Source organism: Battus philenor, unplaced genomic scaffold, assembly GCF_028537555.1.
Source record: "Battus philenor isolate CCGP_79_NKW_IND1 unplaced genomic scaffold, ilBatPhil1.0.hap1 SCAF_19, whole genome shotgun sequence".
Classification (NCBI taxonomy): Eukaryota; Metazoa; Arthropoda; class Insecta; order Lepidoptera; family Papilionidae; genus Battus; species Battus philenor.
Genome location: NW_027181681.1, coordinates 4,898,998 through 4,919,226, shown reverse-complemented (window position 1 = coordinate 4,919,226; position 20,229 = coordinate 4,898,998). Strand labels below are relative to the sequence as shown.

Genomic DNA, 20,229 nt, shown 5'->3' with positions numbered 1-20,229 from the left:
ATCTAGACATATGTTCTAATGATGGATAAAAACAAACCACATGACCAATATAAAAACACTAATCGTCATCTTAAGCATTAAGACGCAAGCTTCCGTTGCATTTAATTGTATTTGTTTTATTGAGGAAGATACCTACTGACAACAAGGACAAACTATTTTTTATCTACTCAAATAAATGTCATTATTTACCTTTACTTTAGCTTTTTTCAAACACAATGCACCTCGGCACCCGAGATTACTCTCCAGTTCACTTTTATAATATGATAGAGTTGAATCCTTTAAAACGATAAACCGATCTTGCCAACCATGGATATAATTCGTCCATTTACTAAGATAGCCACGAAGTTCTGCAGTACCTCCTTCATCGACGTCTGAATTATCACTAACTGTTATATTTTCATCAAGCATTTTACAGTGTTATAAATTCAAATGATATCAAAATAAATAACAACAAAATACAAAATCTTCAATCTACTATATCGTTACTGTGATGATTTGATGTGACAGATATCGCACAAAAACATAAACGAACATTAACAAATGTCATTTGTAGAAGTCATTCTTTCTCATTACAATATTATCTATGAAAGGATTAAAATGAAACTTCCTAATTTTTGAGAACTGCGAACTGTAATCAAAACAATTATATGCTATTATGAGTGCAAAATTTTGTTCAGATTCTTCATTTCAATACGGCTTTAACTCTGTCGCTTAAACCCCAAATTAATTAATAATAGGCAAAACAACTGTAACTTAAATTAAGATCATATTATTTCGCATTCAGACTGCGGACTCAATTATTGCGGAGAATTAAGTTAACGCCACGTTCTTCGTTAACTTTTCTCCAATCAGCAGTAACAATATTAATGAAATGCCAATGCTACTTCTGCCAATACTTTCCGAAATCGTAGTAATGTTAGCCCGGTACAACAGCAACCAATTGAGCCGATATCAGATTTCTTGTGGCCTTTAGATTTTAACAAATAAAAATTTTAAAAATGCTTTAATATTTGTTAAAAAATTAAAAAAGCGTAACTTAAAAAATCATTTGCCTTACGCCAGTAACTTGAAAAATGTTTTAACATTTCTAAATAGTAATTTATGTCATACTTATAATATAAGTGATCAAATAACGTGTTTTGTTTAAATTAATTTAATATTTAATAATTATGCAAATAAGTAAACCTCGTGTAATAATTCGTAACATATGACGATTTTTCATGTTTTGCAACATTTCTGCCCATGTGATTGGATATTTATACAAACTCTATATCTATGACTGCAATTGATTTTTTAGTCAATGATGATGATTGGTTGATATTAACTAACCGCCAAAACTTTATTGTAATAACCAATCAAAAAGCTCCTTCGAAATTTAAACATGCTATTTCCGTTCAAGATGGCTGACAAAACTATGCCTATTTCTGTTCCATCAGAAAAGCCTCTAAAAGTGATAAAATGGAAAGTGAAACAAGGTGCTTTAGTGTCACATGGACAAATATTATTTTTATACAGCGATTCCTCAGGCAATAACAATGAAATAAAAAAATTCAAAGCTGTTCGCGCTGGTACTATCTCATCGATCAAGGTGAAAGAAGGAGACATAGCAGAACCTGGGTAAGTGACGTCATGTCACACTACATGTATCACATCTATTTAATAACAAAACAACTTTTAACATTGTTATTATTTGGTCCAATAAATAAAAAAATAAGTTTTGAAAGGAGATGGAAACAAAATAGTTTTTAAAGTTACTTCAACGTACGTAAACGAATATTAAGGTAAATCATAAATTTGCGCGGCAAAATGCAAACAATCACGTTATCGCATATTACTGTTCTCTATCTGAAAATAAAAGTAGATAATCCATCAATGCTTTATACACAAAACAAAGAAAACAAACAGTATTGCCCTTAAAGTATTTAATTTCTAAGTAATTGAATTCGACGGAAAATCTAAGACTGAAAACTACGATAACTATGGCTTTATTAGTAGAAAAAATGTCAAACCCGTAAACATTGTATGGTTTCAAACTTTATTTTTATTTGGTATATTGATATTTTGTTGCTTAATGCTAAAAAATATAATTGAATATTTTACTAAACTATACTGAACTAGACCAGAGATTTACAATAGGATAGGATGTATATAAGTGCAATATTTATTTGAATACTATTTTTCAACATTACAATTTTCAGAGGATGTATAGCAGAGTTGGAAGAATGCAAACACCCAACTGTGATGAAAGAAATGTGTGCAGAGTGTGGTGCAGACCTCCGGAAAGATGAAAGCATTAAACATGATGTTGCTAGTGTCCCAATGGTCCACTCTGTACCCGAATTGAAGGTATATTATTAAAGTATTTACCTGTTAATTGAATAACAAATTTATTAACTCTTACATATTTAATTATATCAATATTTTGCTTAAATTTCAGGTTTCCGAAGAGCTGGCACAAAAGTTAGGACGTGAAGATGCTGATCGTCTTTTAAAAGACAAAAAACTCGTTCTACTTGTTGATCTCGACCAAACATTAGTACACACTACAAATGACAATGTCCCGCCTAATTTGAAGGTAGATTGATTTATAATAATTTTAATACATTTTTTTTTCACAAAATAAAAATTTAAAAACTTTTTAAGGAGAGATATATCATAAATTAAATTAAGTGTTGATCTTGATCTACATCTACATTGATCATTGTCAATCAAAGGGGACAAAATATAACATTTATATGCTTTAATAAATGTAATAATTTAACAAGAGATATAAATTTGTAAATCTATATAAATTTGACATAATGTTATTGTCATTGCAAGAGTGTTTATAATTCTCTACATACTTTTTGTGGATACCCAAATGGTCCCTACTAAATACTAATTAACATTTATTTCAGGATGTTCTTCACTTTTTCCTTCGAGGTCCGGGTAATACAGGGAGATGGTGTCACACAAGATTAAGGCCAAGAACCAAAGTATTCTTGGAATCTGCTTCCAAAAACTATGAGCTGCATGTCTGTACATTTGGAGCTAGGCAGTATGCTCATGCAGTGGCAGAGCTATTAGATCCAGAGAAGAAGTATTTTTCCCATAGAATATTGTCAAGAGATGAATGTTTCGATGCCAGAACAAAAGCTGCTAATTTAAAGTAAGTATTAGGCAAATTCCTTTTGCTCTCAATGTACCTTGATTGCAGAAGCTAGGCTGTTGAATATATGTCTCTTCACTAAAAGTTACCTATTCATAAACAATATGTAATATAGAGTTAAATAGTGTGATGACTTTATTTCTCTCTTCTTATCATATCATTTTAGTAATAGGATGTACCCTGCTAGCCTCCCCCATAGATTTCCACAATAGGACTGCGTGGAGGCAGGTGGATGCATCCAGCATGTTCCAATGACTGATAAGAATGTCTGCCCACCTAGCGGGTGAACTCCACTACATAACTTTAAGGCTCTAGATTTCTGTTCTGTGTTCTGAGTGACTTGTTTACTGCTACTTCAAATTGCAAATTCTTTAGGTTATGTAAGTTATATTTGTTCATCAATGGATTTTCTCATTCTGATTTGATCTCATAGAAATATCTCATGCATAGTCCCATGGCTTATTGAGTAACTATGGGCTTGCCAGCAGTGCCTGAAAAGACCATGTTGCTGTGTCATTGATGAGGTTGGATAATTGTAATTATTTTTTACTACTGTTTAGTAAAAAATTTAAATGAATTACTAATAAATCAATTAATAACTATTTTCAAAGTCTACCTATAATAATACTATAGTATACACATACGGGTGTAATTTTTTTGTCACATTCAAAAGGATTTTCTAAAGTGCTTTCCAAGATATGTCATCACTTTGACTTGTGTTCAAATATTCTATCTCTGTATAATATGTGTGTATTACACATTTATTAATAAATTTGGGACTATTTGTCTATGTTTTTCTTTAAACTTGTTTCCCCTAAACTTGAATCCAATAATTTTAAAAACAAGATTAAACTACTTACTTTAATAAATCAATATAATTTTTTATTATTTTAGAGCATTATTTCCCTGTGGCGACAATATGGTGTGCATTATAGATGATCGAGAAGATGTATGGCGACACGCATCCAACTTGATCCATGTGAGGCCATACTCATTTTTTCAATCAACTGGTGATATCAATGCACCTCCTTCCCTAGGTAGGTTTTGTCAAAAATACAATTTTTTATCTATTTTTAGCCCAAAGTGAACATTTTTGTAACATTTCTGTCAGTCTTAAATTGAATTAACATTATTATATGATATATATCTCAAAATGGATTGAGATACTGGTTACATATTGAATATGTTTGTAACTTTACTAACAATCCTATACTATTGTCGTCTTTTTGAAGATTTTCTTTATTTTAAGCTTTTAAAGAAAGACAGATACGAAGACTACAATAACTAAGGAAAGTTCTTCTGTGTGTATAAATAATTGTGTAAATATTATATCTATAATCAAATTACTGTCATTTCAGCAGAAGAAAAAGCATTATCAACTAATAGTATAAATGGTAAACAGAAACCTAGTGCAGAAATGCCAACTCTAGATGCAGAACCTGAAAAAAAAGACAATGAAATATTAAAAGATGGTAAACTTAATACAGAACAAACAGTTGAAGATAGTAATGGTAAAATCGTAATAAAGCAGTTATCAGAAAACCATACAGAAAATTCAGTAGAAAATAATGAAATTGAAAAAGATGGAAATAAAATTGTTGCAAATTGTCAGGAACCACAGTGGGTTGAAAATGCAGACGGACAAATAGAAGTTGAGGATCCAGATGACTATCTTATTTATTTAGAGGATATCCTTAATAGGATACACAGGTAAGAAATTTTTATTTATTTCAAAATTGCCAGCACATTAGGACCACAACTTCCTTACAATTGGTTCATGGAACATTAGTAAATTTGAATGTTTGAAAATTGAGAAGTGTTATAAATAAGAAACAAACTGTTTTAATATTTTTATTTATGAATACCTACATGTACAGAAGTAAAACAAGCATATTAAGCACTTTGGATATATCTATTTATGTCTGTCGAAGGACACATACTGTAAGGTGTATGTATACATAGATTATAGTGCTAAATTTTAAATTGTACGAAAGTGAATCAGTGAAAGTCAGGGGACACTTATACACAATAATATCCTAAAATATTTTCAATGGTACTCTGTGAAATGTCGAAACTTTTGTATTTTATAATGAAAAAAATTTCTTTTAGTGAAATAATAGGGTACTAACTAAAATTTGATTGTAACCATTTTATTTACAGGCATTTTTATGATTTATATGAAAAAATGGGCAAAAAGCAAATTCCAGATCTAAAGTCAGTAATACCAGAGGTTAAAAGTAAGGTCCTGGCAGGAACAAGTTTGGTTTTTAGTGGCCTGGTACCAACACACCAGAGATTAGAAACTTCCAGAGCCTATTTAGTAGCAAGAAGCTTAGGAGCAGATATTACACAAGATCTTACTGAGAACACTACACATTTAGTAGCAGTTCGTTCAGGTAAAAAATAAAAGCATTATTAGATATTCACAGGTTATTTAAAATAAGATTAAAATTGTTTTATTACAGGAACAGCAAAAGTAAATGCAAGCAGACGTTTGGCTGAAGGTAAACCTAAAAACTTCTTTGTTGTTACACCTGAATGGCTCTGGACATGTGCTGAAAGATGGGAACGGGTAGATGAAAGACTATATCCTCTACAGAGAGGCGGCCAGGTAAACAATATAGTCAAATAATCTGTAACACATTTTAAAATTGTTATTTATATGTCTGATAATTACTGGTTCAAAAGATATGTTAATTATATGAAATCCTTTGTAAGAAATAATTGTAATCTTCTTAAAGTTCATATAGTTTTTAGGAGGACGCTGCCCAAAAAGGTTGTCTTTAATGTTGTATATTATGTAAGAAGTAGTCTTAACTTGCTACGGTACTTTGATACCAATCTTACCTCCAGTAATTGTAAAACGTGTATATATTTAGATAATTCAAGCTTTATAATTGTCCATTTATAATTCTCCTTCCCATATATGGTTTATGCATGAGTAAATAATAGTTTGATTAATATTATACTTTAATGAATTATACAATGTTTAGGCAAATTTGATCAAAACATAAAAATTTCAACTTAATTTAATTTCATTGTAAAAATGGAAATGTACAGAACTTTTTATATCATCTTACCTGTACCAATCTATACAGTTTGATCAGTTATAAGTAAGCTTAAACTAGTGAATGTAAAGATCCTTCACTGTTTATTAATGTATGGGGACACCATATGAATAAATTAACGGTTAAGGAAATAATAAATAAGTTATTACATCATAACAACATATCCGCTTTATCAGAATTTATATTACTACATATTAAAATTAATTATCGTTTACTATCTGCTCCTACAGACTGCACTACCAGAAGTTCTTGGCCTTTATCCATTTCAATAGAAAAAATATATTAATGTAACATATTTCAGAGTGATCACTTTATACACGTAGATTAAAAATGGGTGTTGTATACACCCATATAGTATACATTCACCACTTTAAAACTTTGACACCTGTAACAAATTACCCTAAATATTTATTATTTAAATCTAAATGTAATTACATAATAACTGTAGTTATATAATAATATTCTATTTGTACTATTGTCTGAGGAACTGGATTGTCCACAGAGCAGCTCGCGGCGACCGCCGGCGCACTGCAGCAGCCCCCCGCCTGCGCCTGCAGCTGTGCCTGCGCTTCGAAAACGTACTCCTTCTGGACGATTCATGGATACCCTCAACCCGTTACTTTCATTCTCAAGTGACGACATAGCAGATATGGATAGAGAGGTTTAATTTATTTTTTATTTACTTAACAACAGCTTTGTTTATTCCTATATACAATTGTTATGCACTGTTAGTATTTTTAGATTTTACCGCTTCAGCAGAATCAAGGCTTACTGATAAATTATAAAAAAAAACCTATGTCATATGTGATGCCTGACTAATTGATATCTACTCGATCGGAAAGAGGCATGAACTCTCTGAAGACCTTTAGCTAAACGAATATTAGAGTATGGAGAGGGCTGTTTTAAGTGGTTGGGGAGATAAGCCTCATCTCTTAGAGTGCAGGTAGTAATCCACCAGACAGACCTAGTGCAGATAGGTGGAAGTAAGATATGTTTCAGATTTTTGAACTATCTTCCTAGCCCTCTTACCATCTTAAAATTTTAAAGAAAAAATAGGCTCTTTGCTATTTCTTTAGTGATAATATTTTTAAATAATTTGTGTATTTCTTCTTCTTGTTTATCAGTTAAAAAGACAAGCACAAATTTGTAACTAATTGTTAAACTCAAATTAAGATTATATATTAGTGATAATTGGGTAAATAAACAAATGCTACAAAAGAGACTTTAAAAAGTATGTAACTTCAATGGAACGGCATATGATATCCTTTTCTATTCCATGGAGTTGATGAAGAAGTTTGAAATGATGTTGAAGTTAGTGACGTTAATGAAGAAGTTGAAATTGAAAACAGTATTGGAAATGTTGAAAGTTTGAGTGTGAGAAAATATTTGTGAAGAAAATGTTAAAGTTAAGGAAGATGAGGCGTATTTATTGATGCTAGTCAAGAAGAAATTGAAGATGTGGGTTCAAGGATAAACCCACCTAGAAATGTAAAGAAAAATAAAGTAAAAAATACAAAGAACTTTAATGACTATGAGTTGATTTGATTTTAGCCAAATGTGCATTGTTATTGTTAACTTTTGATGAAGCTGTTGAGTAAATTTAAATAACTTAATATTGTTTTATTTCCATTAGGTCGAAGATATTTTTAATGAATCTGATGAAAGTTCGTCAGATGAAGAGGAAAAGGGAAAAGAAGATGATCTTGATGATGAAGAAAACCCTCCAGAAGATAGATTACTTACTGTAGAAACGGACAGCTCCCATGAGAGGCTATTAGATCCAGATATTTCTAGTGACTCTGAAGGAGGTAATGTCTTTCTCACTGTCTATCATTATTACAGTAATTGTAAAAATTACTGTTTTTATAATTCTTTTTTACTTGTACTAATTTTCCATTGTCACCTATTTGTTAATTCAAGTATCACCTACCTATTATTATGCATGTTGATTATTGATTTAATATTGTTTTTTATGAACCTACTTGTAATCCAAGTTATTTCTAAAATACAAATTTGGAGAGGTAAGAATATATGTACTCAGAAATTTAGTTAAAATTCAAAAAGGTCCAGTATTTTTAAATGTGGAACACAACAGACACCTGACACAGACAACAGACTAAGATACTAAGAAATGTACAACAAACAATAAAGATACTAACAAATTTATTGTTACAGATGTTTTAAGACCCCGTAAGAGGCCACGAAAATCATCTCCACCATCAGACGATGAACCACCTGATGATGATGACAGCTCATGGAACTTGATGGGAGCTGCACTTGAAAGGGAATTTTTGGCACAAGACTGATGCCAACATTTAATAATACTTATCGTTATGAAACTACAATGGTTTAATAAAATGTTTTTGGTTGAAGTGTTTTTTTTCTTACTACTGCTTTATTAGAAATGTAGTTTTTCTCAATTCACATATGTACTAAACAGATAATATGACTTTTCACTACAGACTCTTACTACATGTAATCTATTTTAGAATTACACTTTTCCATGATATTAAATATTATAGATAGTCACTAGTGTAAGTAAATTAAGGATGACTATCCAAGTGTTATGTTTAAGATTATAGAGAAAATACTACCACAAAAATGTGAAAGAGGGTATTATAAGGATCTGAGTGGAGTTTACTTTGTGCAAGAATTAAACTTCATCTATTTATATTTAAAAAAGAATAAATTGTAATAAATAATGCTAAAGTGGGAGATTGTGATTGTAGGGAATGGACTGATTTCGATTTCATCAACAGGATTCTATTTTTTTTTTACTTGACCAGTAAAATACACTCAAAAATATTACTTAGGTGTATATTCTTGTACATATTAAATGAAATATGAATCAAATATATTTAGCAGTGAGGAAATAACATAAATCCTGAGTATAAGTTATGCCAGTACAACTGTCATATATTAATATCAATAAACTACTTAATTTATTTCTATTTTTGTTAATTAATTTACAAAAAGAAACATTTTTATCTAAATAAACATTTTAAAGAACAGATACTATTACTAGAAATGAAACAACATGTAAACATGTATACCTACTCTAATATAATTATCAAACTAAAATTAAATAGCATATGGATCATTTTCGTCAAATACATGAAATTTGGTATATGTTGGCTTAGAAGTGAAATCCTTCTTTCCATCTTGCCATCCTCTTGGTGGGGCCTTCTGGTAATTAAATGCCGAATTTAATTTCCCATATAGTTCTGATTGTTTTTCAATATCTTCTCTATATTTTTCTTTGGCTACTTTTTTCCCGGTAACTGGATCTGTTACATCACCAAGTGGAAATACAACTTCTTTGACTTCATGGGTTATAAGTTTTGTTAACTTTTGTGGTAAAGCTTCGATAAGCACGATGTCTCCAGTTTTACATTTCTTATCAGGATCAAAACAATAGTAAAATTCATCTTTCCTGAAATACTAAAAATAAATACAATCAAAGTAAAAAGGTCAACTAAATGCTGAATTTTCTAGCAGAAAATTATTTACAATCTTTCTACTATAGAATTAAAAGAAACTACATTATTAAGTCTGTTTATATTTATTTTCTTTTATACTATACTTACCATTAGTAAGTTTTCATCTAATTCTAACCTCTTCACCCTTATTTTTGTTGCGTTTTGTTTAACAGTAGGTACGCATTGTCCGAGCAGTAACAATTTTCTAATATTCTCTGATATATTACGAGCCATTGTATTTTAAAAAGTCAAGCAAGAACCTTCATAAAAATGTTAACCTAACTTCGAGAGAAATTGTGTTGCCATTGGTTAACTAATGTCAAAATGTAATAGTTGACAACATAAGTACATTACAATAAGTACACATATAATTAGAATAAGTGTAAATAAAAACAATCCCAGGTGATTAAATATTGAACTATTTAAAGAGGTAAATTCCTCCCAGCCTAATTGAGAAAGTGAATTAATTTAGATTGTGCCGCCTAGCTTATAAAAATAGTGATTATATGGAGTAGGGAAGAGGAAATGGTCGTAACGTTATCTTAAAAACTAGATATTGTTAGAACGTCGTTAAGATAGATTAAAGTAAAAATGTAAGTCTGGCTTACTTTTTTATTCAAACACTAACACACTGTACAAAAAAATATTGTGGTTATTGCAAATATTGGCTGTATTATAAATAAAACTATTTATAGATTTTTTACAAATATATATAATCAAAGTAACAAAAAATAAAAAAAGAACCCTAATTTTAAAGCATTATATACATTACAAGTGTACAAACAGAAGTCATTTAATTTATAACAGATATTATTCAAGAACAAGTTTGCATTGAGATGCTTGAATTATTTTAATCTTGATCACATCATTAGAAACCATTTATGGAACTGTAATTTACATGAAAAGAAACATCTGCTATAGTTTCATTTAATGTCAGTACTCTATACATATATCCATAACAGGGTGTTTGAAGCTAAGCTAATATTTTAAAAAAGTATATAACACCTTTTCTTTATAAGAAAACAAATGTTAAATAACTATAAACCCAATTTCCTTATCAACTACTACACAATCTTGTTAGGCCAGAATTTCACCAGTATTATTTTTGTGCATAGTTTAATATTAAAATGAATAAAGACATGAACCTTTAACCCAAAAGTAGTTATTTCAGGAAGGCACTAATTTTGTAATAGGTTTTACAAGAGTTATTATAGCAGCTAAAGATGAGAAAGCTCCCAAAACTCCCACTGCACTGGGACTTAATTTTGTATAACCTAATGCAGTCAAAGGAATAAATAAATCACAAGAATTTTTAGCTGTATCTATAAATATGTCTTTATGACATTTTATAATTGTGTAAAAATGATTTAAGCTTGAATTTAAGTCAAAATTTCTAACAGACCCTTTTATTAATTGTGATGGATTAAGGAACATTGACTTTTTAAGTTCTAATATGTGAAGTATTTCATAGAAATCTCTAGCTAAATTAGCAATAATTGATAACAACCAAAACCTGTTGGCAGTCTGACTCCAGCCATCACTGTCTGACTTTAAAAATCCACTTTTTGATAACCACACTACATGATCTGCATAAAGATATAAAGCATGTGCTATTTTACTTGCTGTTAAGGTAATCTTTAAAATTGGATCATCAATATTTATTGTGTTCAGTGCAGTGTAAAAGATGTCTATGCATCTTCCCAATCTAAGAACTGTAACAAAATATGCATTAATTAAAAAAATGTATTATATATTTATATACTGATTCTAATTTATGTGCTGATATTATATTTATATACCTTTTCTAAAAGTACTCAAAGTATTTTCCAAGCTCTTAACTCTGTCTACAGAGTATTTATTTGCATTTCTTGTTTCAAGTTGATGCCATACCAGACGACTTGTGTATTGCACTAATCTATAACAAATTCCATAATTAAAGCATACGGTACTATTAGAGCTTTCTACTTTCAAGCCAAGTACATAAAGAAACACACAATGTCACATTGGATGGGTCTTCCCATTAATCCATCAATCAAGTTAAGATTTAGTTATCTTGTGCATGATAAAATGTTAAACACAAATGTTTGACATTCTGGTCCAAAATCTACTCTTAAAAGTATTTTCATTAAACCTAGCATTTGCTAATGACATTCTCAATTCTCTAGTTGAGTATGTAATCTCTCCGGAGCTTTCTCTAGAGTTTAGCTCCTGTGGACTAAAAGAGCTGCTAGAGCACTTGACAAAGATTAATTTCAATTAGGTTTTAAAAAAAATTCCATTCATACTGAGCAAAGTACAACTTTATGATATTCATAACTCAAATATTAGTATTGTCTATATTACATCTCTGTATCATATATTAATTATAGTTTCATGTGTAGTGTATGTTTTACCATAAGGTGAATGTCGTCTACGTTTTCTTTTCAATTTTGAAATAAGAAACATGAAATGTAATGAAATAAGAAACATAAATGTAAAGAAACTAAAAATGTAACTAAATATACAAACCTGGCTAATTTATCTCTTCCCACAGATTGATTGTTTACTCTTATTATAATATCCATTTTTCATAAGATATCGTTAATATGTTATATGATAATAAAAATTCGTATTCTAGAAAATATTTCTCACAAAAATTTTTCGTCACTAACTATTGTACATTTATTTCAAGTTTTCCTCTTTATAAATTTGATGAGAAACTAAACACAATATTCTCTTATAAACTTTATTAGCTAAATGTTTTTCTATTTTATTACAAATCCAAGTGATGTTAAATTGATTACATTAATGATCAAATTGTGATAAATGAAGAACGCTTGATATTGAACTTGTACAATAATATACGAAAGTAATATTTTTATTTGTAGTTATATATTTGACACTGATGTTTTTAATAAGTACACAAAGTACAAGCAATGTGGCAGAGATTATGTCTCATCAGGTCATGATATACTTCATATTCAAAGATTGCGTAAATAATTGAATGACTATGATAAAGCAATTTTTATCTGGCTGATGAGTGCATACGTTGTTCTATACTATATATTTATTATCTTTATTATCGTAACTTTAGTTGCGCATTTTTGTGAAGCTATAGCTGTACACACCGAGGTTAAAAAAATTTTTGGTAATTATTTGCTGTTAATAATTTCAAGCAATAGTTAAACATATTAAAATATTTCTATTACAAATAATTTTGAACGAAGAAATTAGATTAAAAATATGTAATAGTTTCGTTCGTAATAATAACCATAGCAACATCGTAGTTTCCTTTATATCTTGATGTATCAATATCGATTGACGAGACGTCCATTTTGAATCCGTCTTTGTGTAACTCCTGACTGGGGCTGCGTCTGTGCAACGGGTTAAGTAAATCTATAGTAGTTTTAGGAAATTAACATTTGTCCGATTGAGTGGAGGTGTTGTGATATAAGCAGACATTGATCAATAGTTTGTGGTAAGACTTGGTAACTTTATAACGTGGAGTGTCATACATTTTGTTCTGGAACAAGGCGACATTTTGAAGTGACGTGTAATGTTGTGCATTTCAGATAGTGGTTCACCGAACTGAGCTTTCATGATTGGATTACCGCGTAGCGATAGAGATAGAGATCGTATAACGGTGAAAATTCGTAACATGAAGCGGAGCTCATCGAGGGATAGTATGCCGCGATCGAAGAGGACGCGTAGTAGCATAGGCCGCTATGACGATAGTTCGGACGAGCGTGTGACGCCGGAGCGCGTTCGTCGTCGCGTGCGGTCGCCCAGCCCTCGCGGTCGGTACGTGTCGCCCCATCGTGATGATTATGTACGTTCTAGGGAAATCCGTGAAGACGTTAGGCCATACTATAAAGTGTTATGTGTCAGCGCCCTTCATCCCAAAGCTTCTGATGAAATAGTCAAAGATACACTATACAGAGAATACAAAAAGTTTGGAGAGTTTACAATGAAAATATCACACGAGCTAGATGAGCGCGTAGCTTACGTATGTTTCCGGAGTGCAGAGGATGCTCGGGATGCGAAACATGCTAAACCTAGGATAATACTGTACGACAAAGTAGCTATTGTGGATCCGGTTTACGAACCTGTGAGATCGGAATATAGAAGTAGACCACGCAGCATAACTCCTCCCGATTATGACCGTCCATATTCGTACGCATGGTCACCGGTGCCAGATAGACGGAGACCTCCACCTGATGATAGAGCATATGGTATTCCCCCCACAGTACCCCCGCATCACAGGGATTTTCGACCACCAATGCACGAATATCCAATGGCAGGTCCTCATGGACCTCCAATGCACCATAGACCTCCCATGCACCACCCTCCTCACCCCCATTACATGCCTCGCCCTTACATGCCCAGACCACACCACCCACCTTTTGAAAAAATGGAAAACAAAAAAGATAAATTTCCTAATTACTTGCACCATGTACAGCCTGAAGATGATCCTTTGGCAACAAGAACCCTTTTTGCAGGCAATTTAGAAATTAATATATCTGATGAAGAGCTTAGACGTATATTTGGTCGCTATGGTATAGTCGAAGACATTGACATAAAACGTCCACCTCCTGGTACTGGCAATGCATTTGCATTTGTTAGATATCAAACATTAGACATGGCTCATAGAGCCAAAGTTGAATTGTCCGGGCAATATATTGGAAAATTCCAATGTAAAATAGGATATGGCAAGGCAACACCCACCACTCGTGTCTGGGTTGGTGGTTTAGGGCCATGGACATCTGTTGCACAGTTAGAAAGGGAATTTGATAGATTTGGAGCTATTAAAAAGATTGAATATGCAAAAGGTGAGGCACATGCATACATTCTTTATGATTCTATAGATGCAGCGCAAGCTGCTGTGAAAGAAATGAGAGGGTTTCCCTTAGGAGGTCCAGATAGACGTCTACGTATTGACTTTGCTGATGTGGGTACAGGAGGACCATATAGACCCAAACCTTATGCTCCACCAGTAGGAGAAGATGGTAGACCAGTTGAAGGATATGAGGGTTATGATGGCTCTTGGGAAGAGAGTTATGGATATGGTTACAGAGGCCGCGGAGGACACCGTGGTCGAGGACGCGGAATGTACCGTGGAGCATATCATGGCACAGGAGATTACCGTGATGAAGAATGGCGGAGAGCACCAGTAGATAGTGAATATGAAGGACGTGTGCGCCGTTCAGGTTCACGCGAGCCTGGTGTTGATCGTTCAAGGTCTCGTTCTCCTCGTCGACGATCTCCAGAAAGTGATTCTGATGGTTCTCCAAGAAGGAGTGGTGGTATGCTGGCCTCTGCAAGAACTCTACCAGAAGTAGTTCGTAAGGCTTCTACTATTTGGAATGGCGCTTTAATTCTTAAAAACTCATTATTCCCAACTAAATTTCATTTAACAGATGGTGACTCTGAAATAATAGACTGTCTTATGAAAGATGAAGATGGTAAAAACCAATTACGAATCACACAAAGGTTGCGGTTGGATCAGCCAAAACTAGATGATGTACAAAAACGTATAGCTACATCCAGTTCACATGCAATCTTTTTAGGCGTAGCTGGTTCAACAGCATCAATTACAAATGAAGATTCCAGCATTCAGACAAGGCCAATGAGGAATTTGGTATCATACCTCAAACAAAAAGAGGCAGCAGGTGTAATATCTCTCTTGAATAAAGAGACTGAGGCTACAGGCGTTTTATATTCCTTCCCGCCTTGTGAATTTTCTACAGAGCTCTTAAAAAGGACATGCCACAATTTAACAGAAGATAGTTTGAAAGAAGATCATCTTGTTATTGTAGTTGTTCGTGGAGGATCTGCTTAACATGAATAATTGACAAACTTTTTATAGTTCTGTTTATACATATGTATATTTAGTATAAGTTTCTTATTGGTTACAATATTGTCTTTTGATTATAAAGTCATTTTATAATGTAATTAATGTGATGTGTAGTGTACTTGTGAGGTGTGGCCTGTATAGTTTTGTGAAGATTTAATATTTTTTATTTTTGTGCAAGTGCTGTGAAAGATCACAGTTTGTGGCAAAGCAATAATTACTATTGCTTATTTAGAGGTATATATTATATATTAATTTTGCTAGGTTGTAACTTTCAGCAAAAACTGAATTTGTGTATTTGTTTTGAAAAGGAAGGCCAGGTTATAGTGTATACCTATTCAGTGTAAGTTAGGTGATTGTGTAGTGTGTGAACCTTAAATAGAATATTAAAGCTGATGTTGTAGTTTTTTTACACCTTGTGAGTAAGTGTCTTTGGTCAAAGTGCAGTTTCTATGTAATCGTGATTTGTTTGTGGAAATTGATTTTTTAAATAAGGTGCTAAATTAGTTTATTGCATGACAATATTACACAAAGAAATTAAATAGACTGGGAAACTGTGACATTTGGTGACTATTTATTGAAATGAAGCACAGTGGGGTTGTGATAGCTAAAGTGATGTGCTGGTGGTTGATTGGGATATTGAAACAATTTAGGAGTCAAATTTCAATCAATTATTGTGACTTTAATGTGAAAAAAATGTTAGGGTGGCATTTACTGTAAGTAACACAAAACATACAAAAAAATACTGTTTAACGTAATACTACATATGGGGTCCAAATAGCTTATGGTGTTTGGTTGATACAATTTAAATTCATGTTGTATAGAAGAAAAGAAATTAAAGTAAAACAGATTAAAGAGATAAATTAAGTTTTGGGCACTTAGCTAAGTTTTTTGTAGTTAAAATTGTACTGGAACTGTTGTATCATGCATTAGATACAGCTAACTACCTACAATGAAAAAGTGTGGATACTTTTGTAGAGACTGTAGTTGAAAGTTTTTACCAAAATGCCATTAGTTGATAACAATTCACTATTATAGCATTATTTTTGAGGATAATTGTCATTGTTGATTATAAAAATCAATTATTGTGTTAGTTATAATGATGCTGAGTGAACTGCCGTTATTCTGGAGTGGTGCGGCAGTAAAGCAATATAGCAAGTTTTTATATTATTAAAGATTGCATCTAAATTAATAAGACAAAGTTTAAGTAGATGAATAATCATATTAAGTAGATAGATGTCTACACTAATGTGTCAATAGAGATAACAATTTCTACAAACACCATTCCTAATGAATGTAAAATTTGTTTGGAACAGCATACATTCTATAGAATTGCGTAAAAATAGTGATGTAATTGAATAGTATAATTTTGAGAAACATTTTTGATACATATTTTTTTAACGGCAGCATAATATTGCAGACAGTATTACTTTTTTTTTTCTCTAAACTGCAGTTACAGGTAATTGAATATTGCAGATCTTGAATGTAAGTATTGTAGATCATACTGTATGGGTTTGTATGATTTATGTTTGATGATAATTAATAATAACCATTGCCATCTTATCATAAGAAAAATGTTGCGCTTTGGTAAGATTTTGGGATTAATTTGACATTGTCTAACCACACAACAATTGGTCCACTTTGAAATTTTTAGACATTTTCTAAAGCTAAGATTAATGTTTATTACTAAAGTTCTCATACAAAGGACTTGCTTTGTGCATCAAAATTTTCTTGAGTACTATATAGGTGATTGGCTGTAATTTAAAGGGTGAATGTATAGCTCAATTGATTTAATGGCATTAACCAAATACTCTAAATCTAATAAATTGTAGCTTTGGGCTATAATTAGTCACAAGCTTTTATGCACTGCAAAGTTTTCATTGTGGTAGATTTCATATATTTGCCAAGACATTAACAGAGAACAAGTTATTTTTTTATTAACTAAAAGAATAATAACTCGGAGGTTTGGTGAATTGAAGAAATTAAGAGACGTCCCGGAAGCCCTAATTTATTTTTTTAAAGAATTTATTTTAAACTTCCTCTAACCGTATATTTTATCGTCTTTATTAATAAATAAGGGTGGGCAGTTAACATCGTTTGTGCCGGCGACCACCGTTGGGGCCGAAATGTTCTCGAGTGGCGACTACGAGCCGGTAGGCGCGACGTGGGTGGCTCAGTGGGCCGGCGACATAGTCAAGCTTGTGGGAAGACCCAGAATGGCAGCGCAAGACCAGTCATCGTTCCTATGTTTGAGGGAGTCCTAATCCTTACAGTGGACATCGATAATGATGAATTTAAGATAAAATATAAATATATAAATATAAATGTATTTGCTATAGACAGCAAAAAATCTTTAACGAAAAGCGCTGATCTACGTTGGTTTACGTTTGTAACAATACCTACATTTAATTACTATTGCTGATTACTGAGTAAGATTTATAAGTAAAAGCCAATCACTTGAAACTTGCGATTTTTTTTCAGGTTTTCATCAATATTTTTTATTAAAGTAAGTATATAGATATTTACCAGTGTATTAACATTTCATGGTGAAGTTAACAGCCACATTTTAATCAATTCTTCATTACATAACCAGCACATTTTTTTAAATGACCATTAAAAGCATTTTTATATTAGCCTAAATATTTCTAAATTTAACCTTTTCTGAATAAAAATTTAGTTTTAAAATGTTTTTCATTTCGTAACCTATTTGGATATCCAATAATTTTAAATAAAGTCGTTCATTAAATCTGACAATCGTGGAAATAAGTTATTAGGAATACAAAACTAAACTAGTATAGCATAACTAAAAAAATTAGAAAATTGTTTTCGTCAAGTAATAAGCGTTAATATGAGAAGTTTATGTAGGTTGTAGACAGACAATTAATTACGAATATCAGTACATGGGGCGTATTGCTCGTCCTATCGATGCGGTCAGCACAAGGCCGGTCTTCGTGGCGAACTTTAAGGCTTTTATGCCTTGTAGTGGGTGTCTATCGGCTAATACGATGATTACAATCAATTTAGGATAAAATAATTGTTATAAATTTGCAATATACAGCGTGCGGATTATAGGTAAATAAGTTTCACTATTTTATTGATCTTTTTTTAATCTCATCTCCTGAATCTGACAACAACATACAAAATATTTTAATCTGTCATAAATCCTTATAACCGCAGGAATTAAAATGTTTTTAAAGCTATGTATTCCATAGATGTTACACGTATAACATCATTGTTCTGAACAATTTACCTAATATGTACATTTACTAAGATTTATAGCGATATATTTGATACTTATTCTTATAACACGTTTCTTGAGTTATTTATTCTTGAAGTCAACCAGAGTTACATTGGCGAACTTCAATCTGCTGAGATAAGTTATGTCACGACAATATTCAAATCCAAAATCCTTTATTCAACGTATGTATTAAGTCTTCTATTGACGTCGAGTCTACCACGTGTAAATGCGTTAGACATGAACGGGCCAAGATAGCTCGGCGGAACTGCAATATATATTTTTTTAAATAATATAAAATTACACATTTAATTCAAAGTGATAATAGATTGAAGGCGAACACATTCCCAAGGAGAATATCCTATATGAAATCGATTTCCGGAGTGATAAACCTTGACACACAAAATGTTATTTGACAAACCTAAAAATAGGTTTTAAGTCTATTTGGGTTTATATTAAAAAGTGGATACCTTGCCCATGTACAGCTAACTTGATGGAATCTAGTCAATAGGCAAAACTTGTTTTAGCTTCAGATACATTGGTTATCACTTGCGGGGCTTCAAAGTTCTTTCGCTTAGTTACTGTAAAGATAATTTGTTAATTTCAAAGCGTTATAACGAATAGGAAAAAAAAACTATTGTGGAATAAATAAATCTAAAATAAACAAAACTGAAACTTATGCAAAAATTGTTCAATTGTGAAGTAAACTAATTATTTTGTTAATAACATTCATCCTTAAATTGTTGGTTAATAATTAAACTTAAGCGAACTATTTCCCCATATGACAAGCGATATCGACACGGGAGACTGTGCCATGTCTGATTTTTTAAAGATATGTTCATTTTCATACGACATAAGCTTTGTTCAATTTATTTAGCAATGCTCCTACCTAATCTTTTATACTTGATGATAAAATCTTAGTTTTATCTATGGGAGAGCTTCCCGCACACTTCCCAATAAATTTCGCCATATTTGCGGTTGATGTCGAGCATAGTTCTATTTTATATGTCGCTGTGTGGTTCTTATCCGGTGTAGCAACTCAGTTATCATACTTAAAGATAATTCTCATAATAAACTTCAAAAAGTGATACTACGCAACGTATAGAGATGTTTAATACACCGCAATTAACATTTTGGAATAAATTAAACCTCCTATTTTTTAATAAAAAGTTCATAACTTTCTTGATCGTTTAACTTCATTAGTGAAGGTCGTGCCTTTCCTGGAAAGTTCTGAACGATTCGACGAGTTTCATTTAAAGGTCTCCATGAACTGCTTTTCGGAGTGCTTCAGTTATTGAGAAGCTGAAGCCAGTCACCACCTGCCCAATCCGCCCATCGGGTTGATGATCGCCCTCTTGGTGTCTTTCCCTCTGTTTTCTTACAACCGGCTTATCGAGTCTTTGGTTGCTTCAGAGCTACGTGGTCGAAGTAATTCAAATCCGCTTGTAACAAATGGTAGAGAGCCTGGT

General features: G+C 31.9%; 5 protein-coding genes across 7 annotated transcripts in view; 2 read left to right on the top strand and 3 right to left on the bottom strand.

The window, feature by feature from the left end:
- The window catches only part of cert (ceramide transfer protein), a 38,262-nt gene extending 37,760 nt beyond the window's left edge, over positions 1-502 (bottom strand). Inside the window, exon 1 of the mRNA XM_068763934.1 lies at positions 190-502. Coding sequence (XP_068620035.1) covers positions 190-408 — 219 coding nt within the window. The 5' untranslated portion in view covers positions 409-502. The remainder of the gene's footprint in view (positions 1-189) is intronic.
- Positions 503-1,344: 842 nt separating this feature from the next.
- Fcp1 (RNA polymerase II subunit A C-terminal domain phosphatase Fcp1) lies at positions 1,345-8,577 on the top strand. Of its 3 annotated transcripts, none has more exons than XM_068764122.1 (11): positions 1,348-1,617; positions 2,199-2,346; positions 2,438-2,575; positions 2,898-3,148; positions 4,043-4,185; positions 4,510-4,858; positions 5,309-5,544; positions 5,614-5,759; positions 6,719-6,877; positions 7,850-8,024; positions 8,392-8,577. In XM_068764122.1, exons 1-11 carry the CDS (start codon positions 1,382-1,384, stop codon positions 8,520-8,522), a joined length of 2,112 nt encoding a protein of 703 aa, XP_068620223.1. In that variant the 5' UTR covers positions 1,348-1,381; the 3' UTR covers positions 8,523-8,577. The 3 variants fall into 3 exon arrangements, with proteins under 3 accessions (XP_068620224.1, XP_068620223.1, XP_068620222.1); XM_068764121.1 differs by having other exon boundaries at positions 4,507-4,858; XM_068764123.1 differs by lacking the exon at positions 8,392-8,577 and having other exon boundaries at positions 1,345-1,617; positions 4,507-4,858; positions 6,724-6,877; positions 7,850-7,939.
- Positions 8,578-9,256: 679 nt separating this feature from the next.
- Positions 9,257-10,010, bottom strand: mRpS17 (mitochondrial ribosomal protein S17). The gene is made up of 2 exons (XM_068764381.1): positions 9,804-10,010; positions 9,257-9,657 (listed from the first exon to the last, which is right to left on the bottom strand). The coding sequence occupies exons 1-2, from the start codon at positions 9,927-9,929 to the stop codon at positions 9,298-9,300; spliced, it is 486 nt and encodes a 161-aa protein (XP_068620482.1). The 5' UTR covers positions 9,930-10,010; the 3' UTR covers positions 9,257-9,297.
- A 418-nt stretch (positions 10,011-10,428) lies between these two features.
- On the bottom strand, positions 10,429-12,528 carry Pex11ab (peroxin 11). Its single transcript, XM_068764374.1, has 3 exons — positions 12,204-12,528; positions 11,495-11,610; positions 10,429-11,407 (listed from the first exon to the last, which is right to left on the bottom strand). The coding sequence occupies exons 1-3, from the start codon at positions 12,257-12,259 to the stop codon at positions 10,863-10,865; spliced, it is 717 nt and encodes a 238-aa protein (XP_068620475.1). The 5' UTR covers positions 12,260-12,528; the 3' UTR covers positions 10,429-10,862.
- A 429-nt stretch (positions 12,529-12,957) lies between these two features.
- nito (RNA-binding protein spenito) lies at positions 12,958-15,921 on the top strand. The gene is made up of 2 exons (XM_068763951.1): positions 12,958-13,152; positions 13,247-15,921. Exon 2 carries the CDS (start codon positions 13,273-13,275, stop codon positions 15,511-15,513), a length of 2,241 nt encoding a protein of 746 aa, XP_068620052.1. The 5' UTR covers positions 12,958-13,152; positions 13,247-13,272; the 3' UTR covers positions 15,514-15,921.
- The last annotated feature ends 4,308 nt before the right edge of the window (positions 15,922-20,229 follow it).

Coding starts and splice junctions, on each gene's coding strand:
- Pex11ab (XM_068764374.1), bottom strand. CDS start 12,259: ATGGATATTATAATAAGAGTAAACAATCAATCTGTGGGAAGAGATAAA. Junction 11,611..12,203: donor GGAAGAGATAAATTAGCCAG/GTTTGTATATTT, acceptor AATTTGTTATAG/ATTAGTGCAATACACAAGTC. Junction 11,408..11,494: donor TTTGAGTACTTTTAGAAAAG/GTATATAAATAT, acceptor ATTTTGTTACAG/TTCTTAGATTGGGAAGATGC.
- nito (XM_068763951.1), top strand. CDS start 13,273: ATGATTGGATTACCGCGTAGCGATAGAGATAGAGATCGTATAACGGTG.
- mRpS17 (XM_068764381.1), bottom strand. CDS start 9,929: ATGGCTCGTAATATATCAGAGAATATTAGAAAATTGTTACTGCTCGGA. Junction 9,658..9,803: donor TAGATGAAAACTTACTAATG/GTAAGTATAGTA, acceptor ATTTATTTTTAG/TATTTCAGGAAAGATGAATT.
- Fcp1 (XM_068764121.1), top strand. CDS start 1,382: ATGCTATTTCCGTTCAAGATGGCTGACAAAACTATGCCTATTTCTGTT. Junction 5,545..5,613: donor TTTAGTAGCAGTTCGTTCAG/GTAAAAAATAAA, acceptor GTTTTATTACAG/GAACAGCAAAAGTAAATGCA. Junction 6,878..7,849: donor TAGCAGATATGGATAGAGAG/GTTTAATTTATT, acceptor TATTTCCATTAG/GTCGAAGATATTTTTAATGA.